The sequence below is a fragment of the Peromyscus californicus genome, unplaced genomic scaffold (genome assembly GCF_007827085.1).
Source record: "Peromyscus californicus insignis strain IS unplaced genomic scaffold, ASM782708v3 Scaffold_4__1_contigs__length_199733344, whole genome shotgun sequence".
NCBI classification, from domain to species: Eukaryota; Metazoa; Chordata; class Mammalia; order Rodentia; family Cricetidae; genus Peromyscus; species Peromyscus californicus.
Genome location: NW_026294562.1, coordinates 71927867 through 71953483, shown reverse-complemented (window position 1 = coordinate 71953483; position 25617 = coordinate 71927867). Strand labels below are relative to the sequence as shown.

At 41.2% G+C, this 25617-nt stretch overlaps 1 protein-coding gene across 1 annotated transcript in view; it reads left to right on the top strand.

The window, feature by feature from the left end:
• Acadsb (acyl-CoA dehydrogenase short/branched chain) overlaps window positions 1-21374 on the top strand; it is a 44973-nt gene extending 23599 nt beyond the window's left edge. The window contains exons 3-11 of the mRNA XM_052714189.1: window positions 212-312; window positions 2755-2961; window positions 4665-4835; window positions 6455-6580; window positions 8209-8301; window positions 11341-11430; window positions 15472-15609; window positions 17757-17856; window positions 18522-21374. Of these exons, the coding sequence (XP_052570149.1) occupies window positions 212-312; window positions 2755-2961; window positions 4665-4835; window positions 6455-6580; window positions 8209-8301; window positions 11341-11430; window positions 15472-15609; window positions 17757-17856; window positions 18522-18592 (1097 nt within the window). The 3' untranslated portion in view covers window positions 18593-21374. The remainder of the gene's footprint in view (window positions 1-211; window positions 313-2754; window positions 2962-4664; window positions 4836-6454; window positions 6581-8208; window positions 8302-11340; window positions 11431-15471; window positions 15610-17756; window positions 17857-18521) is intronic.
• Window positions 21375-25617: the final 4243 nt, after the last annotated feature.

Below are 25617 nucleotides of genomic sequence, written 5' to 3'. Positions count from 1 at the left end.
GATTAGGGGATTGCTTTTTTCTGAATTTAAAGAAGGAAGTTGTAATTTCTATTTTGAAAGAGAAAAGACTAAGTATAGTCATGTGTATTTTAATTTATTGGTTAAAAAGTAAAAGTTTATCAACAAACTGTTAATGAGCTATTTCTTTCTTAAAGATATCTATTTTATCTACTTAAACATAGACTTACCAGCAATTCTTTTTCCACCACAGTTAAAAAATTTGCACAGGAACAAATTGCTCCTCTGGTTTCAACTATGGATGAAAATTCAAAAATGGAGAAATCAGTGATACAAGGATTATTTCAACAAGGGGTATATGTTTCATAATTCTCATTTCAAACTTTTTATTATTTAAATTTGTTCATACAATGTATTTGTATCCTATTCTTTTCCCTCCCCCTACTCCTCCAGGTTTCCCCCACCTCCCTAACCACTTAGCTTCATGTTCTTTCCCTCTCAAAAAACAAAACAAAACAAAAGACAAAAGACACCCATACAAAACAAAAAGCACACAAATAACACCGAGTCCATTTTGTGTTGGCCAATTGCTTTTAAATACATTTTATATATTAAAATATGTGCAGACTTTTCAATTGAGAGGTTATGATAAGCAAAGGGAATTCCTCACTCCTAGTCATAAGTATCTGTGTTTCTTTTCAGTTAAGGTCTTAGTTGATTTTATACAGTTAAAGGTTTTTAACTGAACTGATACTTTAAATTGTAAAACATCCTATAGTGCCCAGGGCAGCTGCAACAAAGAACTGGCTAGCTCCATGCAACAATTACATTGTAGACACTGTGCGTGGTTTCTTGTGTGTGTGGCAGTCTTAAAGCAGATCCGTTATCTGAGTTCCACATTAACCAGATTTCCAGCTTTGTAATTCACATAGCCTTTCCGTGAGAGTGTGACATATAAAATAGATTATAGTAGAATTAATCTGGCTATGAGTGGGGTGTTATCAGTGTGGAAACTTCAAGGAAGAACATCTTAAAAGTCACCATACTGAGCCAGGCAGTGGTGGCACATGCTTTTAATCCCAGCACTCGGGAGACAGAGGCAGGCGGATCTCTGTGAGTTTAAGGCCAGCTTGGTCTACAGAGTGAGTTCCAGGACAGCCAGGGCTACACAGAGAAACCCTGGCATAAAAAACAAAAGCAAAACAATCATCATACTTATTCCTGTGTCTCCCTTCTCTAGGTGCAAATAGATTTTTTTTTTTTTTTAATACTAAGGATGCGCCAGAATTAGTCACTGCTATTTGGCACCACCTCCCTTGTCTTGTCTGTCACTTTATTGAAAAGTGGCTTTTGGCACTTAGCCGTATAATTTCATTTCTCCTTGCTTTAATGGGATCAGCTTTTGATGAGTTTGCTAACTTTCTGTTATCAATGAAACACTAAGGAAAATGGAATCCTGTATGGAGACATACTGAACCACACAGAAGCCTAGTGTGTAAGACAAAGGCCCCATGGTTTATCTTCCAGCTCAGTTCTGCTCTCATCATTGACAGACTCTCTGGCTTCTGTGGGGAGACCTTTGGTGGTCTCACAGCTTGAAAATTGCTCTCCTGTGGTAGTAGTTCTTGTATTCGAGGCCATGGGCACTCACTGTCCACCTCCATAAACTGCTCTTACAGTCCTGACTCTATAGTCCAGTGTCAGTCACCTGCCACATATTTCCAATTACAGAACACTGGTGACTTTTCTAGAGAAGCAGTGTTGCTAACAATTGTTCACGATGGGAAATCCCTTCCACTTCTCTCACACCGCAGCTTTCATCCTTCCTATATCTGCCTTCATGTCAGCTACATCATCAACCTGAAACATGTAGCCAGAGTCCTAACTCACTCATCAGTGCTATTCTAGGAGAGCCCAGAGAGAAAGGGAGCATCACCCCTTCAGCTACCAGATGTGGGTCTTGAGCCATTTGTATATGTTATGTTCCTTTCCTAAAATAAGGACAATTACACATAGAGCAGGACTAAGGACATTTCATGTCCCAGACATAGGCGCTGAGATCAAATGGCCACCTATTGGGAAGCCTTGACCAACACTTGATCTTGTGTGTCAGCACCTGTGATTTGTTAGTGTGTCACTCAAACACTACCACATGTTGTCTGCTGCCCATCTTGGACTTGCCAAAGTGGCCCCAAATGGATGGCCGTGCAGTCATTGTCTCCACTGAAAAGGTCAAGTAGAAAGGCCTGCTTAGCAGACACTGTGCCAGCTAGAGCTGTAGACAGGTCCACTGGGGGCTGGTTACTCTTGTACATTCGCTTATTACATCAAATCAGTATACAGGAGCCTGTATTGAAATACTGAAACATCCCATGCAGTCCTTAATAAGAAAGACCATCAGATCATGCTTACCTTTCCTTATTCAAGGCATTTTGTGTCTTTCTTTGTTATCCCAGGCCCAAAGCAGGGGTGAGGGGAACACATCTAGCATAAATTTCATCCTTCAGAGAAAAAAAAAAAAGCAAACAAAAAAAAACCCCTAGGGTTTTTTAATAGACTGTTGTTTATAGCAAAATAGCTATATCCAATTAAACTATACATAAAATTTTAAAGTTCAGAATATATATGATGGGCTGTGACTGTAGCTCAGGTGGTGGTAAAGTGCTTGCCTAGCATAAGGGGCCCCAGGTCATTTTTGTGTTTACAATTTATTTTTGAATTTTTACTTGCAAGAAGTTTCCCAGTCTCAACAGCGTTCCTGACCTGTCTCATCTCTCCTCTCTGTCATTGCTTTAGCTGATGGGCATTGGAATTGATGCCGAACATGGAGGAACAGGCGCTTCCTTTTTCTGCTCCATCATAGTGATAGAAGAGCTAGCCAAGGTGGATGCATCTGTGGCTCTCCTGTGTGACATCCAGAACACAATAGTTAACAACCTGTTTAAAAAACTCGGTACAGAAGAACAGAAGGCTACCTATTTGCCTAAACTGGCTACAGAAAAAGTGAGTTGAAATGACTTGTTGAGATGGATTGAGTCTGAGTTTACAATATTTTCGGGAGAAAAGTAACTGCGATATTGACTTTAATTACTCGAGACCACAATGCAGCGCCATCAATCAACCATGCAATGCTCGATAAATTGCTGCTACCAGAGAAATACATTCTACGTCTCATTTGTCATGTGGAAATTTAGGAAATAATCATCAGACAATTCCTTTTAGCTAGGCATGGCAGTGCGTGCTTGTAATCCTAGTACTCAAAGGCTGAGGCAAGAGGGCTGCTTGTTTGAGGCCAGACTAGGCTGCATAGCAGTTTCCAGGCCAGCCTGGGGTGTGTGGTGAGACCCTGTCTCAAAAGACATCAGCACATCTATTTCAGTTCATTTCCAGTCCCTTTGTTGAGATCACTGTGGTCTTAGTTAGGGTTTCTATTGCTTCAACGAAACATCCTGACCAAAATGCAAGTTGGTCAAGAAAGGGTTTATTTAGCTTACACTTCAGAATTGTTGTTCATCACTAAAGGAAGTCAGGACAGGAACTCAAACAAGGCAGGATTCTGGAGGCAGGAGCTGATGCAGAGGCCATGAAGGGGTGCTGCTTACTGGCTTGCTTCCCCAAGGCTTTCTCAGCCCACTTTCTTATAGAAACCAGGACCACCAGCCGAGGGATGGCACCACCAACCCCATGGATCACTAAAGGAAGTCAGGACAGGAACTCAAACAAGGCAGGATTCTGGAGGCAGGAGCTGATGCAGAGGCCATGAAGGGGTGCTGCTTACTGGCTTGCTTCCCCAAGGCTTTCTCAGCCCACTTTCTTATAGAAACCAGGACCACTAGCCGAGGGATGGCACCGCCAACCCCATGGGCTGGGCCCTCCCCCACTGATCACTAAATGAGAAAATACCTTACAGCTGGATCTCATAGAGGCATTTCCTCAACTGAGGCTCCTTCCTCTCTAATGACTCTAGCTTGTGTCAAGTTGGCACACAAACACAGCCAGGACAACTATCTACTAGAATTTAATAAAGTTAAGCATGTGTTATTTTGTTTTTTTTTTTTTTTTTTTTTTTTTTTTTTTTTTTTTTTTTTTTCTGGTTTCAAACTTCCAGTGATCTCCCTGCATCGTCTACCTGAGATGGCTAGTAGCTCGAAGTGTGCCATGGGAAGTCTTAAAGAAGGCAGACCAGGAAATGCTACATAGCAAGCATATGTTCCTAAATCCTTATTTTATCTTAAATAGTAAGGGTGCTTTTAAAAAATAATAATCACAATTCTATTTTGACAATATAGACTTATTTTTAATACAGGGTCTTATTATGTAGCCTTAGCTGGTCTGGAACTTGCTATATAAACCAGGCTGGCCTTGAACTCACAGAGTTCTGCCTGCCTTTGCTTCCTGAGTGCTGGGATTAAAGGCATAGGCCCCCATGCCCAGCCCAAATATAGATTTTTTTTGGAAAAGTAACTAAAGGTTTGACTTACAAATGTCCATTTTTAAAGCTAGGCATTGTCAGTACATACCTTAAATCCCAGCACTCAGGAGACAGAGGCAGGTGGATCTCTGAGTTCCAGGCTAGCCTGGTCTACAGAGTGAGTTCCTAGGATAGCCAGGGCTACACAAAGAAACCCTGTCTTGAAAAATCAAACCCCCCGAAAAATGCAAATAATAAATACAATTAATTTGTTTTTTCCCCCTCACATGTATAGTTAGGGAGCTTCTGCCTTTCTGAAGCTGGAGCTGGTAGTGACTCTTTTGCTTTGAAAACAAGAGCTGATAAAAATGGAAATTACTATATCATCAATGGGTCCAAGATGTGGATCAGCAATGCTGAACACGCAGACATCTTCCTGGTTTTTGCAAATGTGGACCCCACCTCGGTAAGTTTAAAGAAAAATCTTTCCTCCCTCTTCTCACCTTTTATTTTTGTTCTTTTCCTTCTTTCAGTCCCTTTTTAGGACTGGGCTTAAGTTCCTTATTCTCTGTGAGTTGAATTGACCATTTTTTTCCCCACTCTTATTCATTTAAAATAACCATTGTTGACAAAATGATTAATTACATAGAGGACCACTTATTACTTCTCTCCTAATATCCTAATCTTTAATTGGGTAGAACTTCAGTTATTCTGTGTCATAATGAAGGATTTAAATATTTGTGAAATACATTTATACTTTGAAGAATATTACTTTAAAAGTATTTTATTCAGATGGAAGAGACATACAGCAAAAATGGTAAGTATGCTTTATTTTGTCTTCTGATTTAAGAATATTGAATTTAAAACTTGATGGTCTCATGATCACATACTTAATTATAAAAATAATTTTAACACCCACTGTGGTTTCTGGAGAAGTACAGGTAGTAGTAAGGCTCCTCTCTGGGTAACCCTGGCCATCCTAGAACTTGATATGTAGACCAGGCTAGTCTCAAACTCATGGAGACCTGCCTGCCTCAGCTTCCCAAGCGCTGAGGTGTACTTAAAGGATGCACCACCATGTCTGGCATAGACTTAGTGACTCATGTTCTCCAGTTATTCTGGTTTTGTAATGCACATATTGCAATTTAGAGTCCTTCAGTATCTATTACTAAAGTCCATGTTATTTTTCCTTTCTTTTTGTACATGTGTGTATTTGTGTAGATGTGGGTACGTCTGTGAGGAAACCAGAAGTCAACCTCAGACACTGTTTCTCAAGAACTGGCCACTTTTGTTTTAAAGATTGATTTTTTTTAATTAATTTTTAGCTATGTGTATTTGTATTTGTCTGTGTAGGGGTATGTACACATGGGTACAGGTGCCCATGGAGTCCAGAAGATGTCAGATCCATGGCAACTGGAATTACAGGTGGTGGTGAGCCACCCCATGTAGTTCGGGGAGCCAAACTTGAGTGCCCTGCAAGAGCAGTATGTGCTCTTAACTACTGAATCCTCTCTCCACGCCCCCCCCCCCCAGCTCTTTTTGAGGCAAGGTCACTTGGGTCCACTGGGATCTGGGCCTCACTGCTAAAGCTTGGCTGACTGGCCAGCAAGCCCCAGGGATTCACCTGTCTCTGCCTCCCTAGCACAGTCGTTGCAAGCGTGCTAAGTTCACATGGGTACTTAGGACCAAACACACATCCTCATGTTGGCACAGCAGCACTTTCCCAGCTGAGCTGTCTCTCCAGCCCTGTGACTTTCAGTTCACCTTGAACTCTTCATGTTTTTTCGTTTTCATTTTATTTTTACTTTTTTATGTGTGTGAGTGTTTTGCCTGCATGTATCATGAACCGCATGCATGTCTGATGCTCATGGAAGCCAGAAGAAGGAGCTGGATCCCATGAAACTAGAATTGCAGACAGTTGTGAGCCACCACGTGGGTGCTGGGAACCAAATTCTGGTACTCTGGAAGGACAATGATACTCTTAACTGCTGAACCATCTCTGCAACCTTTTAGTTTTCTTATTCTGAATTCTATAAGCAAGGATCTTAAAAGCCCAAGTGATAATCACATTTTAAATCTTTTTAGGGATACAGAGGCATCACCTGCTTCTTAGTAGATCGAGACACAGACGGTTTTCATATAGGCAAGAGGGAAAACAAGATGGGGATCAGAGCTTCCTCCACGTGCCAGTTAACGTTTGAAAATGTCAAGGTAGGTATTCTAGAATACTCTAGAACATTCAGTAAGAGACTAATGAGAAATAAGCCTTACATAGGACCACAGGAAGTGTACAAGAGAAATGTCAAAACAGCAAATGGTGTTAAGTGTGCACAGAAGGGTCCTTGGTGGAACTGGTCAGCAATCAGGCCCTGACCAAGGGCATTTTTCACAGGAGTTGAGGCCCAGAGTGGAAACTTTTCTGTCCGGCCTCTGACCTAGAGAGAAAATACCAGAAGTTAGCCTCAATTATTGTTGTCTTTACAACTTACACACTTCTGAAACATTTACACTTTATAAGCTTGGCACTTGTGAACCAAACATTGCTGGAAGAAGGAATTCTGAGGTCGGTACACCAGTGGCCACAAGATGGGGATGTTGCTCAGTGAGAGTGGAAAGCAGCCAGGCAACATTCCACAAAACAAGATCTCCAGGATTCTGAAACTGAGCTAGATGGAGCCTGTCTTGGGGAGGGTGGGTCGCTACAGATATTCCACTGTTCCGGGATTTTTGTGGGCACATGTGTATGGGAGGTACTGAGATGTCTTTACAGATGTCTTTGAGCCTCACTCCTTCCTTCTTCCTGCTTTCCCTTATCCTCCTCAGTTCCTCCCTGCTCTCACTCCTAACTAAAGCCAAGTATTCTCTATTGTTCCTAGTATTAAGTATCAAGGATATTTTTCTTTATGTATATGAATTTTGTTTTGCGTTTTCTCACGCATGCCTGAAAGAGAGAGAGATAGAGTGCCTGGCCCTGGGAGGCCAGAAGAGAATGTAGGAACTGGAATTATAGACAAATCCTCTGAACCACTGAGCCATCTCTCCACTTCAAGTATTAATTTTTTTATATTATAAAGAAATATTATAGTTTGTTTTCTTCCTTCCTCCTCTACTACTGAGCAGGAGAGTGTACACTCACACATGTGCACACACACACACACACATACACACACCACAGTAGACTTTTCTAGAAATAAATTGTCTCAATGAATTGCCTTTAAAATACTTCATATTTTTGAAGTTTCTAATAAGTTATCTCAACACTATTAACATACAAGTAAGGATTGGAGGTAAATTGTTATTCATTTATGTTATTGACAAATTAGATGAGGTTCTTTTTTTCTAAACTCATTCATTACTAAGTAGATGGTGCTTAGGCTTGGGAGTATGTAATAGTGAGGAGACACAGATGTCAGCAGGCAGTCAAACTGGAGTTTTGGGTTTTTTTTTTTCTTAATTGTGTTAGATTTATTTATTTTATTTTCTGTGTATTAATGTTTTGCCTGAGAGCATGTATGTGTAGCTCATGGGTGCCTGGTGCCTTCAGAAGTCAGAGAAGGATGTCAGATCCCTGACACTGGAGATATGGATGGTTTGAGCCATCATACTGAGTGCTAGGAATTGAACTCAGGCCCTTTGGAAAAACAAGTGCTCCCAACCCCTGAGCCAGCTGCAGCCTGGCTCATTGAAGCTTACTCGATACTGTGATAGAGTAATAGCTCACAAGTTGGGGTTATACATTCATTCAATTGTGTATGTGTATTTACATGTTATGTATATTTAGAATCAAAACAAATTGTGTAAATCTAAATGTAGAAGTAAGTATGTATTTGTATTTTCAGGTTCCGGAATCCAGTGTTTTGGGAAAAGTTGGACATGGTTATAAGTATGCCATAGGAAGTCTTAATGAAGGTAGAATAGGAATTGCTGCACAGGTAAGTCACATCTTAGCTCGTTCATGTTTTGAGCCAAATAAAATTAAAAAAAAAAAAAAAAGAATTGCAATAAGAGCAGTATCTGGAAGCTTATGACCACAAGGTGGCACCCTGCCCTTGAGTGAAGAAAAGGAATGGGTTCAGATTATTTCTCTTGAATTCCACTTTGGTCAATTATGTAAGTGTCCACAAGATCAAACAATGGATTAGTGACAGCTGTTTTCTGCTTTGAGAACATTACAATACTATCTATTACCAGTAACTTCCAAGTATATTACATATTAAATATGGCATTATTTTTCAGTTAACTTTTTAAAACCTGAAGTTCATTCTTTTAGAAATTTTTAAAATTAAGAACAACCATCCTGTTATATAAGGATACATATTCTATTATGTGAGGATCCATGTATATGTATGTATGTATGGCAACACCATAAGCCCTTCGTCTTACCAGATTCAGGGTTTGTGACTACTGGTTTTGTTCAGTGACCATTTCCAGGGCCATCTGTGTGAGCACTGGGTTGGGGCTGTGCATTGGAGCCTGGTGGAGTCACCGGTGGGGACACAACTGAAGACAATGACTTACCCCCACCCAAAATTGTCAGTAGCAGGTAGTTCTACAGTGAGAGTTGGGGCCCCCTAAGCCCTTCCTGGACTCATCAATAGTCAGATACGTATTTGTTTTTAATCACTCACTATAATTACTAACTTACAGCTTTTAGATTTTTGATAAAAATTACATCTGTTAGCTATTGAAATAGTTGAATGTTGAATTATTATTACTCCACATTTTTTTCTTTTTTTCTTTTTTTTTGTTTTTTCAAGACAGGCTTTCTCTGTGTAGTTTTGGTGCCCGCCCTGGATCTTACTCTGTAGACCAGGCTGGCCTCAAACTCACAGAGATCCACCTGGCTCTGCCTCCCGAGTGCTGGGATTAAAGGTGTGCTACCTGGCCAAAATATTTACTTATTTGCCTATTTTTTTTATGTATATGAGTGCTTTATTTTCATCCATACCAGAAAGGGAATCAGATCCCCTTACAGATGGTTGTGAGCCATCACGTGGTTGCTGGGAATTGAACCATCTCTCCAGCCCTTTTCTGCTGTTCATAACTTCATTAACAAACTGGGTTTTTTTTGGGTTGGGTTGCTGAGGATTGAATCCGGGAACCCAAATGTGCTAACCATCTGCTCTACCTCTGAGCAATACCCTCACCCTAACAAACTATTCTTAGACCAATATTCAACTTCGGTTTCTAACAAAGCTAGAAAGAGTACTGGCATACCTGTGCTTTTAAAGGTTTTCTTGTTATGTAACGCCATCAGAAGCAGCATTAAAGCTCCAGTATGAGACCTCATGGTTCCTAGACATATACATAATATAGATGTTCTGATCATGAAGTCCATGACATGGGCTTTATTCCAATTACTCTACAATATCTCATAACCCAGTGAAATGTTAAGAGCAGGTATCTAGTGTCTCAGTGTGTGCTTGTAGAGGAAAAGGTATATGTCACAGTGAACCAGAGTCACAGTTCCTCAAAATCTTGCAGTGGTAGAGAATTTATTTCTTTACTGTTTACAATGGAAACATTTTGCCAAGATAGAAATGCATATTTTCACTCACAGTTGATAATTTCAGTGGTATTGGCACATGCTTGTGATCTCAGTTCTCACAAGGCTTGACGCAGAAGGGTTGAGGGCTTGAGAATAGACATGGCAAGTTCAAGGGCAGCCTGGGTACATAGTAAACCTATCTAAAAAACAAAATCAGGGGCTAGAGGGATAACTCAGCAGTCAAGAACGCTGGCTGTTCTTCCGGAGAACCCAGGTTCAATTCCCAGCATGCGTGATGGCTCACAGCCAGCTGTAACTCCAGTCTCAGGGGTCCGGTGATCTCTTCTAGCATCTGAAGGTCCTGCATGCACATGTGGTGCAGACATACATGCAGGCAAAACACCCATACACATTTAAAAATGATGAAAAAAATATTTAAAGACCGAAATCAGTCTTCACATCAATAGAGACATGCTGGAAGATGATATCATCTCTAACCACAAAAACACTTGCTACGGCATTTTAATTTGGGAATTGTGGGGCATTGTCCCTTAGTTTTAGATATGATCTTCTCTTCTCCAGAGAATACTAAATAAAGGCTAAAAGAAAATGTGAATGAACACTAATGAAATATTGATGTTTGTGAGCAGTTCCCCCCAAAGCTTTAACTATTGATTTTTTTTTCTTTTTTAAAAACCTACATAGTTTGACATAATTAGATAGTGATTTACTAGCTACCTTATGTTGAAGTTTAGAAACCATTTTTAAGCTTGGATCGTTCAATAGATATGGAAATTGGTTAGCAATGAGACAGTTCAGCTAAAATTGTTACCCCATCCTGACTTGTTCCTCAAGCGTGTACATTAATGTTTTTGCAAGATTCCTTCCTCGGCTGTCTGAACCCCAGTTAAGTCACCCAAGGAGCTTTTGAAAATGCAGATGCTCTGGCCACACCCCCTCACCCCTCTCCACCCCCCTGACGGGGAGAGTGCTTGTCCACACCCTGGGTTTGCCCTCTCTGGACTTAAGAAAGCAAAACCAAACAAAGAGAAGTGGCTTCCCACACGTGGCTCTGAGGAGGACTGGAGGGACAGTCTGCGGTCTGGAGTCTTGGGTCAGCCTGGTCTAAGCTCCTAGGGCTCGCTTTAGGCCTGGAGAATCAGAGCTTAGTGGAGAGGACTTGGGAGCAGTTTCCCGGTTCTCTCTGCATAGCTCTGTGCTAGAATTAGATACACTCACTCCTCCGTACATGAAATCAGCCCACATTGTCTCCAGATGGTCAGATACTCCAGAGGGGTAAAGGTATGCAGTGAATACCCAACACACCCGACTCTTCAACTCTTCATTCCGCTTCTCCCTTCCCGAATGCTTCAGCCTCCCTTGAGAGGAATTGCAACTTGGGTAACTAAAGGCATAAACTTGTAACAAAATACATTTTAATCTTACGGTTTTTTTTTTTCCTCTCTCTCTCTCTCTTTAACAGATGCTAGGACTGGCCCAAGGATGTTTTGACTACACCATTCCATACATTAAAGAAAGGATACAGTTTGGCAAACGAGTATTTGATTTTCAGGTGTGTATAATGAAACTCTGTTGCCTTGGGCTTTCCCTCTTCCTGTGCTGAAAGCCATGGAGAGTCCTGCAAGGATGTTTAATGGGGGAGGATTAATGGGCATGCGGCCACCTTAATCTTTTCCGAGGGCAGAACCATAGTGCTTGAGGCAGCTGTTGTGTGTTGGGGATGCTGTGGTGAGCCCTAGAGAGCTGTCTCCTCACGACCTCAGAAGTCTGCCATCTCCTGAGTTCACATCCTGGCTCTGCCCGGTGCAGGTTCATATGACTTTGTCTGAAATGCCTGGCACTACAAATGTTTCAGATTTCAGATGTTTTCAGAGTTTGGGACATTTTTGTGGACATGGTAAGACATCCTGGAGATGTGAGATGAAACAAAATTCATTTATATTCCATATATGCCTCATATGTAGCTTTGAGGTAATTTCATACAATGCTTTTAATAATTTTATATATGAAACAAAAGAACCTGGGTTGAACTTTCTACTTGTGGCACCATCTTGATACTCAAAAAGTTTTAGATTTTGGAGCATTTTGGATTTCAGATTTTCAGATTAGGACTGCTTACCCTGTACTGGCCGCAGCTCCTACCATTAGCCCCATCCTACACAAGAGAAACTGGGACACACAGAAGATGGGTTCCCAAAATTGTGTAGCTGGTATGATGCTCTGTGGTGGCTTCTAGTCTAGTTTCCATTTCAGTATAGCAGCACACTGTCTCAGGATAGACACAGATGATGGATTCCCGATGGCAGCCAGAAAGACCATCAGTGAGACAGGTTAAAGGGGGCTTTGATTTTCCCTGCTAGCTAGGAATCAGTATATGTTTATGTATGTATGTATGTATGTATGTATGTATGTATGTATGTATGTGGGTCTGGTAAATATATATGGGTCTGGTAAACTACTGAGTATAACCATGGTAGCATTTTTAGAAACTATTGAGGTATATAAATTTTTTAAGGCAGAAATTTGATATTCAAAATTTGATTGCTGGGACAGTGGTGGCACACGCCTTTAATCCCAGCACTTGGGAGACAGAGGCAGGCAGATCTCTGTGAGTTTGAAGCTGGCCTGGTCTACATAGTGAGTTCCAGGACAGCCGGGACTATGTAGAAAGACCCTGCCTCAAAAGTGGGGAGAGGAATTTGATCATTAACTATGCGAAGCTTTAATGAGAGTCAGTCGGGTAATACCTGCCTATCCTCTCACCAAGGACTGGTTTTTCACCTGGGTGTGTCGCTGGCATCCTTGGATTCTCTAGGCTCCCGAGCTTTACGGGTAGGCCGGCCTATCACCTCATCCTTCTATCCTCACTTGATTATTCAGCATAGATTTGAGCATGTCTTCCATGCAATGCCTGTGTTTACAGTGCTCTCAGGGGACCCACATCTAGCTATCATGAGGAGTTTTTTGTGTGTAGGAGGGTGTTTTTTCAAGGCAGGAGGCATACCTTTGTTACTTTTCTGCCTCCCATGGTACCTCATGTGGTCATTGAATAAACAACACCTTGGTGACTAGTTTATTGACCCAAATGTATTTTGCAAAAATGATTATAATCTCTGAATTCCACATAAAAAGCCATCAAAAACCTATAGAACAGTGATATCCACATAAAACAGGAAAATTGACTAATAGGCAAAGACAAAAAGGCCAGCAACAGACATGCGTGTGTGCAGACTGATACATGGTAGAAGCAGCCTCGTAGGCCACAAAGTGAGACTACTCTCTCCATGTGGAAAAAAATGAAATTATCTTTGCTTCTTACAGCAAAGAGAATTCAGATACATCAAAGAAATCATGTAAAAAAAGCAAGTTTAAATTTTGAGAAAGAAGTAGGAGACTATGTTTATGACATTAAGATAAGAAGGGATTTTATAAGTGAGACATAAAAAAGACTAGTCGTAAATGAAAAGAATTAGTAAATTTTCCAAGCACAGTGGCACACGCTTGTAGTACTAGCATGGCATGACTAAGGCAGGAAGATTGCCATGAATTCAGGACCAGCCTTGGGTACACAGCAAGTCAGAAGCCAGCCAGCAGTCAGGATATATACCAAAACATTATCTCAAAAAAAGAAAGGAAGGAAGGAAGGAAAGCAGAGAATTTGATTACCAAATAAATTTTTCTCCCCCAAAAAAAAAGAAAAAGTCGTAGTGGTCTGACAGTGGCCTTGGGGTGTAGCTTGATGGTAGAGTGCCTGCCTAGCTTGTAGCAAAAGTCAATGCCCATAACACAGAAAGAGATGGCATAAGCGAAAAGACATGTCACAGCAGGGAGATACTCTTTGCATAGGTTTGCAGGTGTCCCATTTGTTGTGATACTTCATAACTTACATATCTATGATAGACTTTGTGCATATCAAAATATTGCAAATATCAAATGTCACAGAAAAGAATCTATTAGATATTTATAAGCCATCTCCCCCACCTCCCCAGTTTTCACTCCTTTCATTTAGGAAAGGCTTTTCATTAATGGGAATATTAAGAAATTGCTTTAATTGAGAATGTCTTAATCTTCATCACATTTTACTGAAGTTATTTATTTGACTATTCTTGTTAGACTCAAACAATGAGTACAAGGAATTCTGGCTATGGTGTTCAATGTTGTGCCTCCCGTTGCTCAACACAGAACCAGCATACAGTAAATGCTTGAACAGCTAGATAGGTTGGGTATGAAAATCATTCCAGTCTGTCATAAACAATGAAGCTATATTTCTAGAAAATCAGGTCTTTGGGGTTTGTTTCTGGTTTTTGTTTTGTTTTAAGACAGTGTCTCCGTGTATAGCCCAGGCTGAATGTGATCTTGCAGCAACCTCTCTTGTTTCTCATTCCCGAGTACTGGGGTTACAAGTATGTCCCTCCATGGCCCAACAAAGCTTAGTGGACTGTTGATCACTACCACAGTTGACGTTCATTTTCTCACTAAGTCATTCTGGTCATTGCCAGGCGCTTAGTGGCACCTCGTCGACGAATAAAATTTCAGGGTGATAGTAATTTTTAAATAATACTTTTAAAAGTTATTCTTTAAAAATAGAATATATGGGAGCTGGGGACATGGCTTAATTGGTAAAAGACTTGAGGGGCAAGCTTGGAAATCTGAGCTCAGATAAAAGCCGAGTGAGGCTAACATGGAAGTACTGGGGTAGGGCGTCACATCCCAGAGGCTCACTAGCCAGCAGCCGGAAGGATGCACACCAGGTTCAGTGAGATCCTTGTCTCAAAAAATAGTAAAGAGCATTAGAGGAAGACAATAGCATTCTCTGCCTCCACACAAGCACACATGGGCAAATGCACACTACACGCGTACGCACTGAAGTTAAAGGTTTTTAAAGTAGAGCAACTGCTATTCTTATTTATTTATTTGTTTGTTTGTTTGTTTGTTTATGAGACAGGGTTTCCCTGTAGTCCTGGCTGTCCTAGAACTCTAGACCAAGCTGGCCTTGAACTCACAGAGATCCACCTGTCTCTGCCTCCTGAGAGCTGGGATTAAAGGTGTGTGCCACTACCACTGGGCACAACTTGAACTTCTTGAACATGGGGATAGACTCACATCAATAAAATTTAGTTGAAGGAAGAAAATTTGTGCTTCCAATATTCTTTCACTACTTTACAGCTAACAACTTGATGTGTTGAGACCATGTTCAAAAATCAAAATTTTCTTAATTCAATCAGGCAAAGAGTATTTAAGAATTTTGTTCTATTGGGACTTAGTGTAAGCTCAATTTTCATCATAGACAGTTAAAAGTAATTATTAAATATGGGAGTCAAGGTTTTAAAACCTAACTTTATGATGACATTATTTAAAATCATAGCAAACCGTGAAGGATTACATGAGTTTTGAAATTTTCCCAAAAAAGATTCAATAATACCTGCAGTGTATTATTTAACTTTAGATGGCAGATTTAGGGTATTTGAAAGGAATGGGTTTGGATTTCTTTGGGGTGTATTTTGAGTCCGTGGGCATTGTGTATCTTCCTTGCAGTTAGAGGTAAGCCGCGTTTTGCGAACTGTCATTTTCTAACATGGTCTGAATGTTACAGGGGCTCCAACACCAAGTGGCCCAGGTGGCCACCCAGCTGGAAGCCGCGCGGTTACTAACGTACAACGCTGCTAGGCTCCTAGAAGCCGGAAAGCCATTTATTAAAGAAGCATCTATGGCCAAGTATTATACATCAGAGGTAAACAGAAGGAGTTATTCAGTCTCCTTTAAAAAAAAATACATGAGGTTATTAGTCTTTCACTTGGGAATATTGATTGAGCTTAGGTTATCCTCCAAGGAAGAAAACGTTCTCTTTCCACTTCCTGCAGTAGAAATGGGAAATGGTGAAGCTGCTATGGAAAGATGTATTACTTCTGTGGTGTCTCAGTGTTTTCATGAATGGCCAGTTCAGGTTGAAACACACCACCCCAAGTACATAGAGGCCGCCTCTGAGTGATGGCCTTAGGTCCATGGTTTCAGTTGGGATAAAGTGGATGCCATGGAAGATGTGTTCTTGACAGGATCATACGAGATTTAAAGCACCAACAAAAGATGATCTACATTTGTAATACCTTCTACTCAGACATACCCATTCTCTGTGTACACATGGAACTATGGCAAGAGAGTTGACCTACATCATGGGGCAGGTCTCTCCCAGTCTAGACACCGAGTCAAGATTTAGGATATCCAACCTTTGGACATTCTCATCTCTAGATGTATTGGACTGCCTTCATAGCTTTCCTGCAGTACATACAGTCCATGGGCTCCAGGTTGGATATGCTGACAAATGCTCATTTAACCCTTACAGCTCCTAAAATGAGAGACTGCCATGAACTGGGGTCAGGGTGAGAGAGGAAAAGAAATTGGAAAGGCAAGCTGGCCTTGGAGGGGGATGAACAGTTTGACTGTTTTAATGGTGTCTCAAGGATGTCCAGAGAGAGTCTAACCCCCAGAGCCTAACCCCCAGACTCTCTCTCTCTCTCTTTCCCTCTCTCTCTCTAAATCTCTCTCTCCCCATTCCTTTCTCCCTCCCTCCTTCCATCCCTCTCTCCCTTTCTCCCTTGTCCCCTTCCTTCCCTCCCCCAACCCTCTTTCTGTATTTCTCTCTCTCTCTTTCTCTGTCACCTATCTGTCCAGGATGCATCATTCCTTAACCTAACTCCTGGGTCACCCAGCTGATCTCGTGGTCCCTATTGCTGTCCCTAGCCCAATCTTGCTGTTGTTTTGATGTCCATTGGAACTTTATAGTGACTTCTCACAGTAAACAGAACAATATTCATATTAATTTCTCACAATGCTATAGCAAGCAAATTCCCCAAAATTAAGTGTCCCGAAATGGGCAATTTCATCAGCTGCCATTTTGGGAAGTCGGAAATGTAAGATGGACCTTACAGCTATCAAATGAACCTGTTAGCAGAAAGGCTTTCTGGCGGCTCCAGGGGAAAATGTTCCAGCTCCCAAGGGCTGCTTGCATCCCTGAGTCACAGCCCTTTTGTCTCTCTTCATGGCCAGTAATGTGGCACATTCAGAGCTCTTTCTTTCTCTCTCGGACTCCCTCTTGTTGCTGTGGTCAGATTGCCTTCAGTGACTAGCTCTCCAGCATCCTTCCTTCTTTAGAAGCACTGTTGGGATCACATGCTCCATCTCAATAATCGAGGTTAATTTTCTGATCTCCAGACCTTAACTTAGTCCCAGCTGTAAAGCCCCTCTGTTATCACGTAAGATAGCACATTTGGTTTCTAGGGGTTAGACTCTCTCTGGACATCCTTGAGGAGTCATTGCGGAAGCCAAGCTGCTTGACCTCCTCCAAGTCTCTCCTCCCCTCTCACCCTGACCCCAGTCTCTCTGGTCCTTGAGACCAATGGGCCCCTGCTCTCCCTGGAGCCCTGTACATGTGGCTCCTCAACTTGTAATACCCCTAATTGGTGTTGTGGGGCCTAGCCACACTCTTTCCTCAGCTCACCATCTAAATCACAACAGTTTTTCTGACAAGCTCTTCTGCCCTCTGCAGCTTATACATTTCTATGCCAGTTGGTTTAATGGCTGTCTCTAAATGAACACAAGGACCGAAGGGGCAGTGTCTGTCTTCTCCCACCCTCAATAAACATTGCTAATAAATGATGCCCTGTTGGCAAGCATGTGCATATTAACAAGTCTGATTTCTTTTAAAAAAAAATTTCTGTGAATTAATAGGGTATTTTAGAAAAGTGGTGTGGAGACTTAAAAATAACTGGAGCCCTTCCACTTGCTCACAGTCAATCCGTGCTCCTGAAACTGTCCCTCACAGGCTCATCGTGCACACGTTTGCGGACTTCTACTCTCTAATTTACTACTTGCCTCTGGTAGGTGGCCGGAATAACAACCAGTAAGTGCATTGAGTGGATGGGAGGAGTCGGCTACACCAAAGATTACCCTGTGGAGAAATTCTTCCGAGACGCCAAGATCGGTCAGTAGACTTTTGATGGTTTGGTTTGGTTTGGTTTGTTTGCCACTGCGGGTGTTTGGGCTAGAGTATTTGTCGATTTTGTATTACTAGTACTTAGGTAAAAGCAGTTTTAATCTCCGCAGTGTGTTTATTGACTTTCTTCATAGCTAGATTTCTTCCTTCTTCGTCCTATCAGAAAAATGAATTTATATTTCTAAAAACATCAAATTGACTCTTAAAATGCCCCAGTAGACCTTCTAAGAAATCTGCAACAAAGTCCACTGTCTTCATTTTTCTGTTACTAAAATTGTTAGTATTTGCCGTTCCCGTAGTCTAATACTGTTCTTTGAAGTATGGTTCTAATTTCAGAAGGCAGCTGCCTCATCATGCCTCAGTGCTCCAGTGCTCCACCAGCAGTGAGGAGAGTAAATAGCAGCTCTGAAAGCTGCAAGGTCCTTAGAAGTGGCTGGGTTTATACACTGGTGCTCTGAGAGCTAAATCCTTAACTGTTCAAAGCTGATTCTAGTCCTCTACAGATCAAATGGAAAAGTGTTACCTTAGTCAGAATTACTGTGGACACTGAATCCTGGTACTTAGTGCAAATGCGGGCTAATGTCTTTAGCACTCATGTCTTACATGGCTGTGGGTGAACTCCTAATTGCCCTTTTCTCTCTCTTTTGTTTAAGGTACAATATACGAAGGAACATCCAACATCCAGCTGAACACCATTGCAAAGCACATTGATGCAGAATACTGATGCCTGTGGGATCAGGGCCCTCTCTGGTGTCACTGGCGTACCATTTCCAACTGTTGTGCCTTATTACGTGGAGCCTATAGAGCATTGCAGGGTTCTATTGGAAGGCCCTTGTCCTGTTCTCAGACCTGGCTTTTGTTCCTCTTTCTTTCCAGTTTACTCTAAAACGAGTTTTAAGCTTCTGTACACATTTATATTTCTCATCCTAGTTTTTGAGTATACCCAAGTTTCACTGTACCAACATCTGGGAAGGTGAAAATTTTTGAAGTATTGGTATTGCTGACAGAAATAGTCACTTTATATTCCTACTAAATCTTTGTACTGTGGTATGAGCCAGAGGAACATTTGTTACAGTAGGCAATTTTTATTCAATACTTTATAAATTCAGTGGTAAGTTGCTAAACAGGGTAGAAACCGATAAAATTTATTTGGAAAATCGAGAACTCCTAGTTCTAATATCAAAGAAATAGTAGAAAATAAAGATGTAACTTGTAGGTCATATAACTGACAACAACAAAAGCCCAAAATATTATTTTAACCAACAAATGCAGCATGTTTGGCTGCTGTAATTGACCTGTATGAAAGCTGTGTTACATGATGGCTTCAGCAGGACATTTAAAAACATGGCCCTGTGTTAGTTTTCAACTATAAAGTTTAAATAAAGCCAGGCGGTAGTGGTGCATGCCTTTAATCCCAGCACTCAGGAGGCAGATCCTGTCAGATCTCTGTGAGTTCGAGGCCAGACTGGTCTGCAGAGAGAGATCCAGAACAGGCACCAAAACTACACAGAGAAACCCTGTCTCAAAAAACAAACAAACAAACAAAAAGTTTAAATAATTTGGCTTAATCGTCTGAAAACATTCAGGTATAATATTCATTAGATCATGCACTATTTTTCAGTAGTATGATTTATTTCTGTGTCTTAATTATTTTTCCCCTCAAACTTGGTTATTGGACTTTATCCTAAATAGTAATTAATTGAGAAATTCAATTTTGGTTTTAGTGATTCTCAAGAGAAATATTTTACCCCCATAAGGAAATAATATCACAATCTCATAAGGAATGGAGAGCAGGAGGAGACTAGATAGTCTGAAAAGACACATTCAGTATAAGTATATGTAGTCATTTATATAGTATATTAAGTAATTTTATATTTATGAAGACAAAGGTCTTTATTTTACAATGCAAATGACAACCAGGCAAAGCCTAATCAGATATCCAGCTGGTGAAGCCATTGATCAGTGTTAGGAACTTTTAGTCCCGAGACCCTCTAGCTGTAGATCCTCAGTCTTTGGAGAGAGAAGCAGACACTAGACAAGTGAGTTTCACATTTCCTGAGGAATCACAAGTTAGATGTGGAAAATGCTCCAAGGCTCATGCAGTTGCTAAAAATAACCATTACTGCTAAACAGAAAGTATTTTAGTGCTTTTGCAGAAGGATAATGTTTATTAAGAAAATGACATTTTCTAAGTAATTTTGCTTTGCACAGTCATGTTTATTGAGCTAAATTAATTTCCACAATGCAAATCATAGTTAAATATGCAAGGTTGTGTAAATACAGTTGAGATAGGAATTCCATTAAAACAGTAAGAAGAAACAGGACAAATTTAGACCTTGAATCCAAAGAGATAAAGTCTACTTGACTTTCAAATGGGAAAAGATGAAAGCCCCTTATCCAGTCTTTCCGAACAGAAAGATGGATAGGTCTGATAAGAAAAGCAAGGGATGGATACAGTGCCCTAATGGGGCTCACACCTCTTTAATTTCTGTGCTTGTGTGAAAGAGGTAGACTTGCAGATAATACAGTAGGAGTCAATATGAGCAAACAGAGTTCTACCTTCTCCAGAATGAGAAACACATGGAAGTGTGATAAATACCATGTTCTAACTCACAGCACCAGAAACACTCAATTACATATCTGGACTTTAAATGTGTTCAAAGAGAACTAATTTTGTATATATATTTTGTGCATGTTCACAAAGAAGAGTTAATATGCATTAGTAATTAGCATAATTAATATACAAACTTGCCTTCTTCTGTTAGTGAGTTCTTGTATTGTTTCACCGGAGAGGATGTTTGGGGTCTACTCATATTTCTTCCGTTCTGGTTTTTCTTCTGATTTCTGTGACTTTGTAACCTGTCATGAAACTATGTACTTTGAGTTTGTATCTTGTAGGGAACCTAAAGCTGTTTGTGAATTTGAGGACTGAGATGACATGGAGCACAGGCGATAAAGAACTGACCTGGGCTTTACAGGTGGAACTGGTTGCCGAGTTTGCCTTGTTAGAGGTTTCACTTTATCACATGAGACTCAGCTAAGGGATCAGTGCCAAGAACTTGATGATTGTGGAAGTTTAAGCCTAGAAAGACTCTAGACAACCATAAAGTTAGCTCTGTCAATTTAGAAGCGAAGAACTCTTAATCAAGGTTGCTTTCTCAGATAATCCATCCACGGACAAAGACAAGAATTCAGATAGACTGACTCAAATTTAGTGTTCTTCCCATTACCAAACACAGTCATTGCTCAACAGATCTTGGATTTTGTCCTTGTTTTATTTTGTTGTTGATTTATTTCAAGTTTAACTGATAAAGAATGAACATGTCAGTAGTGTTGTGATTGATCAGTCACTTGCCAAAGGCTCTCTTGATCTGTAGCAATGATGTCCGATCTGAAGATGGCTGTGTGAAATCCTTTGGCATCACTGTTATACTGGCTTTTAAAGAAATACCCTGCAAAGTATTTGTGCTGACCTGTCATAAAGTAAAAGTTCCATTTTAACAGTATGTATCAGATTATGCTCATTGTTACAGAATCTGTGTTCTATGGAGAATGAAAAGATAAAGCACTAAATTAACTGAAGAATCTCACTGCTAGAATAAAGTACAGTTGTCACACATACACATGAAGAATGAATGTAGTCTTCCCGAAAGGCAGACATAATGCCTCTGTCCACCATGCCAGTAGCTCTCTTCTCAGGTAAGCCAGTTTTGTTTGTTTTCAGAGAAGAGGTCTTGTAATATAGACCAAGTTTAAATTCATGGTGCTAAAAAAATTTTCCCCCAGAGGACTTTTTTTTTTTTTCATGGTAACTCTCCAGTAGAAAGGCCACTGCTTTTGAGCACATCCTCCCAACCCAGATATTGTCCAGCGGATGTGTATGCCTGTGTGTTAAAGAAGGACTTTTCTAAATTTATATTACTGCACTTTTTACTCAGGGATCCACCACAGTACAGAACCATAGGAGATTTCAGCTTGTGTGTTCCTTATCCCTACATCAGTTTCTAAATCTAGACGTTGGTAAAATTTTTTCACTCAGAAATGTGTTTTTGTGGTTGCTACATCGAAGGTATGGTTTCTGAGCTACCATTACAAAGATAAATTGTCCCTTATTTAAACGTGTGCCCATCTCAGTGCCCCTTTTCTGTTTTCATTAATGTATATTCACAAAAAACATTGAGCAGAAAAGTGCCATTTTTAGTCCTATGAAGGGGAAGTGCTTCGAAAGGATAGCAAGCACTTACCACCTTTACTGCATCCCAGCTGTCATTCTACAGCCAAGAGACAGGGTCACTCTGTGTAGCCCTGACTGTCCTGGAACTCACTATGTAGACCAGGCTGGCCTCGAGAACTCAGAGATTCTGCCTGCCTCTGTCTCCCGGGTGTTGGGATTAACGGTGTGCATCACCATGCCCAGCTCCATCCTACGGTCTTGACACCTGCTAACAGCAATCCCTGAGGTGGCTACTCTTGTATCTTATACTGATAAGGAGACTGTAGCACAGAGAGTTTAAATAGGGTGTGCATTGGTTCATGACCGAGGCAGGATTTGGGGGGAACCTGGCTGCTGAAGGCTCTCCTACTCTCATTCCTTGGAGTCATCTTCAGAGGCTTCCCAATCAAATGCCACTACTAATTGGTCCTTTCTTACCTAATCATTCTTTGGAGAAGAGGCTCACATCTTTTCCAACTGAGAACAAAGCCTGCAAAGTTAGGTAAGCACGTGGGGTTGGGAATGTGGGTTTGGGGCGTGTGGCTGGGCAGAAGCACCTGCTTAGCATATATGAGACATGGGTTTGAGCTCCAGTAAAGGTGTAGGTAAACAGGACGACAGGAGTTCCAGGCCAGCCTGGTCTGCAGAGTGAGTTCCAGGACAGCCAGAGCTACACTGAGAAACACTGTCTTGGGAAAAATAAAAGAGGTGTTCAGATGAGGAGGCCAGACAGATGGGTTAGCAGTTAAGAGCATTTATTGCTCTTTCAGAGGATCCAGGTTTGGTTCCCAAACCCTGTGTCAACTCACAGTCATTTGTAACACGAACTCCAGGGATGCAGTACCCTCACATGCACCTTCTACAGGCATCAGACACTTACATATCCACAAGCAAAACTCACACACATAATAATAAATATTTTAACGATATTCAAATGAAGTCAAAGAAAAATTTAAATCCTAGCTATGTGAAGCTAGAAATACCTAAAACAAGAAAAGAAAGTTGGACTATATGGAAAAAGACTGCAAATGCTATAAAAATAAAAATAAAAATAACTTAGTATCTAACAAAATTGAATTCAAGACAAAGCTAATTTTAAAAAGTATCTCATAAAAAGGAAGAATTTGTCAAGAAGATCCAACAGCCATGGACTTCATTACCCCTAAAAACATAACTGGGAACTATGCAGAGCAAAACAGATAGAAATAAATGAGAATAATCCACAAAGCTGCAATCATGGGCATGTCTTAGAAATCAACAGGTCAAAGCTGGGAGCTGGGGTGCAGCTATGTAATACCAGCACTAGAAAGGCTGAAGCAGGAGGATTGCCATGAGTCTGAGGCCAGCCAAAGCTACATACAAGAGCAAAGGGAAGGGACAGAGGAAAGAAAATCCCCCAGAAGTCTCTAGCCCAAGACCCCAGGTGCCTGGTTTCAACTGAGTGAGTGAGATGTGACTTGGGCCCAATCCAGTGCACCTCCTGTTCACATTGCCTGTTTCATCACAGCCTGTAAGTTAATAGGTTTCTGTGTTATAAGTGGATATTAAGATGCATGACATATCCACAAATAAAAATGGGTTTCTGTTTTAAACAGTATGTAAATATATACAATATCCAACATTGTATATCCTCTTGCTATAAAGCCTAAAATATTCACGTTTTGGCCCTTTAGAGGAAAGTTGTCCAGCTCTTTTACTGAATGACTACCTCTAATGGATTTCTCTGAAGCAGTTAGTCAGTCAGACTGTCTGGGTAGAATACCAAAACAAAAAAACCCTCCCCTTGGAGGCTGGGCTGTATTCACTCTTGGTTTTATTTGTAATCCTACTGGCTCCTGCCTCTAATCTACAAATACGTTCTTATCTTCCCATCCTTAAAAGCTGAATTTCCCAGCTTGGTGTGGTGGCACATGACCATAATCCTAGCACTCGGGAGTCTGAGACAGGAGTATTGTGAATTTGAATCCAATCTTTTCTCAACCCTGTTTCACAAAGCTAACTCACTACATTTCTGGAAGCCACTGCTTTGCAGGCCTGGATGTGGACCAGGGTTACCTTATCCCCAGTAGCTCCTCATCCTTATAGCTTGTTCCTTTGTTCCTTAATCCTTGTCTGCTTTCGCTTTTATCGGTGGATTTAAACTCCAAGTCCTCCTTTTACCCTTGATTGGTGGTCTGTTCTATCTATCCCAACTACTGTGGTTTCAGGCAGCTTTCCCTGGAGCCTCGCTCGGTGCCTGAGACCTCCTCCTCTTGACTGGCTTCTCCTCCCTTAAACGACCACTTTTTTCCTGATGCTGTCCTTGTGCCGAATTTTTCTCTATAACAGCCTGCACTGTGCTTTAGAGCAATGACAAGTGTCTTAGAAGCGCAGGCTGTGGAATGGCACTCCTAGTCTCTCCTAATTACCCTGCAGGAGGCCCTCCAGGAGGAAATTTGAGTTCAAGTGCAGAAGGAAGGATTGCGGTGGGAGACCTGCTAGTCTATCAGTATTACAGTGTAGAGTCATGTGAAGCCTTTTGTAAGAGTGGATGGACCAAAAATGATTCTTTTAAAAGGCTCATCTCTAGAGCCTTAAGTTCTCTGGTTGGGCCTAGAGCCTGGGAATCTGTCTGTTTAGAAGCCTCCCTGGGAACTTTACCACACTCAAACTTGAGAAGACTTCTCAAAACAACTCTCATCCCAAAGACCCGTTTTCAGTTTCTCTCCTCGTGCCATCCAGCTAGACTCGCTCAGTAAACCCAGCAGGGATCCCTGAAACACTGCCTGCCTAAGGAAGAGAAAGGGAATAGGCAGTACCTTCTCTACTTCTCAGAGATGCCCCGTTTCTGCCCCCAAGGGCCTCCTGGGAAGCCATATACCTACTGCAACCAGTCAGGGGTCATCCACTCCCATACTCCCACCCCCAAATGGGAGGCTCCGTGGGGATTGCTTCACCAGGCATTCCCCTTAATCAGGAGAGCCTATGAGGGAGCTGCTGCTAAGATGTGTCACTGAAGCTTCAGGTTTTAAAATCCAGCCATTTCCTTTAGAGACCTTTTCCCCTTTGGAGATGCAAACTAACAACAAAGTGACAGCAGATGGTAAGGTTTTGCACTCTTGGAGGGCTAGGAGTCAGACGGTCCATCCAGCCTAGTGGTCAGCCTTAGTGCAATATATATATATATATATATATATATCCTTTACAGAGCGGTACTCCATCTTTCCCAGCCAGTGGCTTTCCCTAAGTGCACAAAAGCTAAAAATACGCTTATTGATGGATAATGCTCATTTTCAAATGTGTTTTATAATACCTTCACTTGCCCAGTGGGCAGGAAGTCCTGGGAATTGCTCAGGTTGAAATGTATTAATATGAAAGGTTGCCAGATATGGCCAGATGTATTGGTGCATGCCTGAAATCTTGCTGGGAAAGCAGAGGTGGGAGGATTATAGGTTTCGGACCAGCCTGGACTACAAAGCAAGTTCCAAGGCAGTCAAGTTCATATGGACAACCTGGAGAAAAAGAAGAAAGTGGGGGGGGCGGGTAAAAAAAACAAA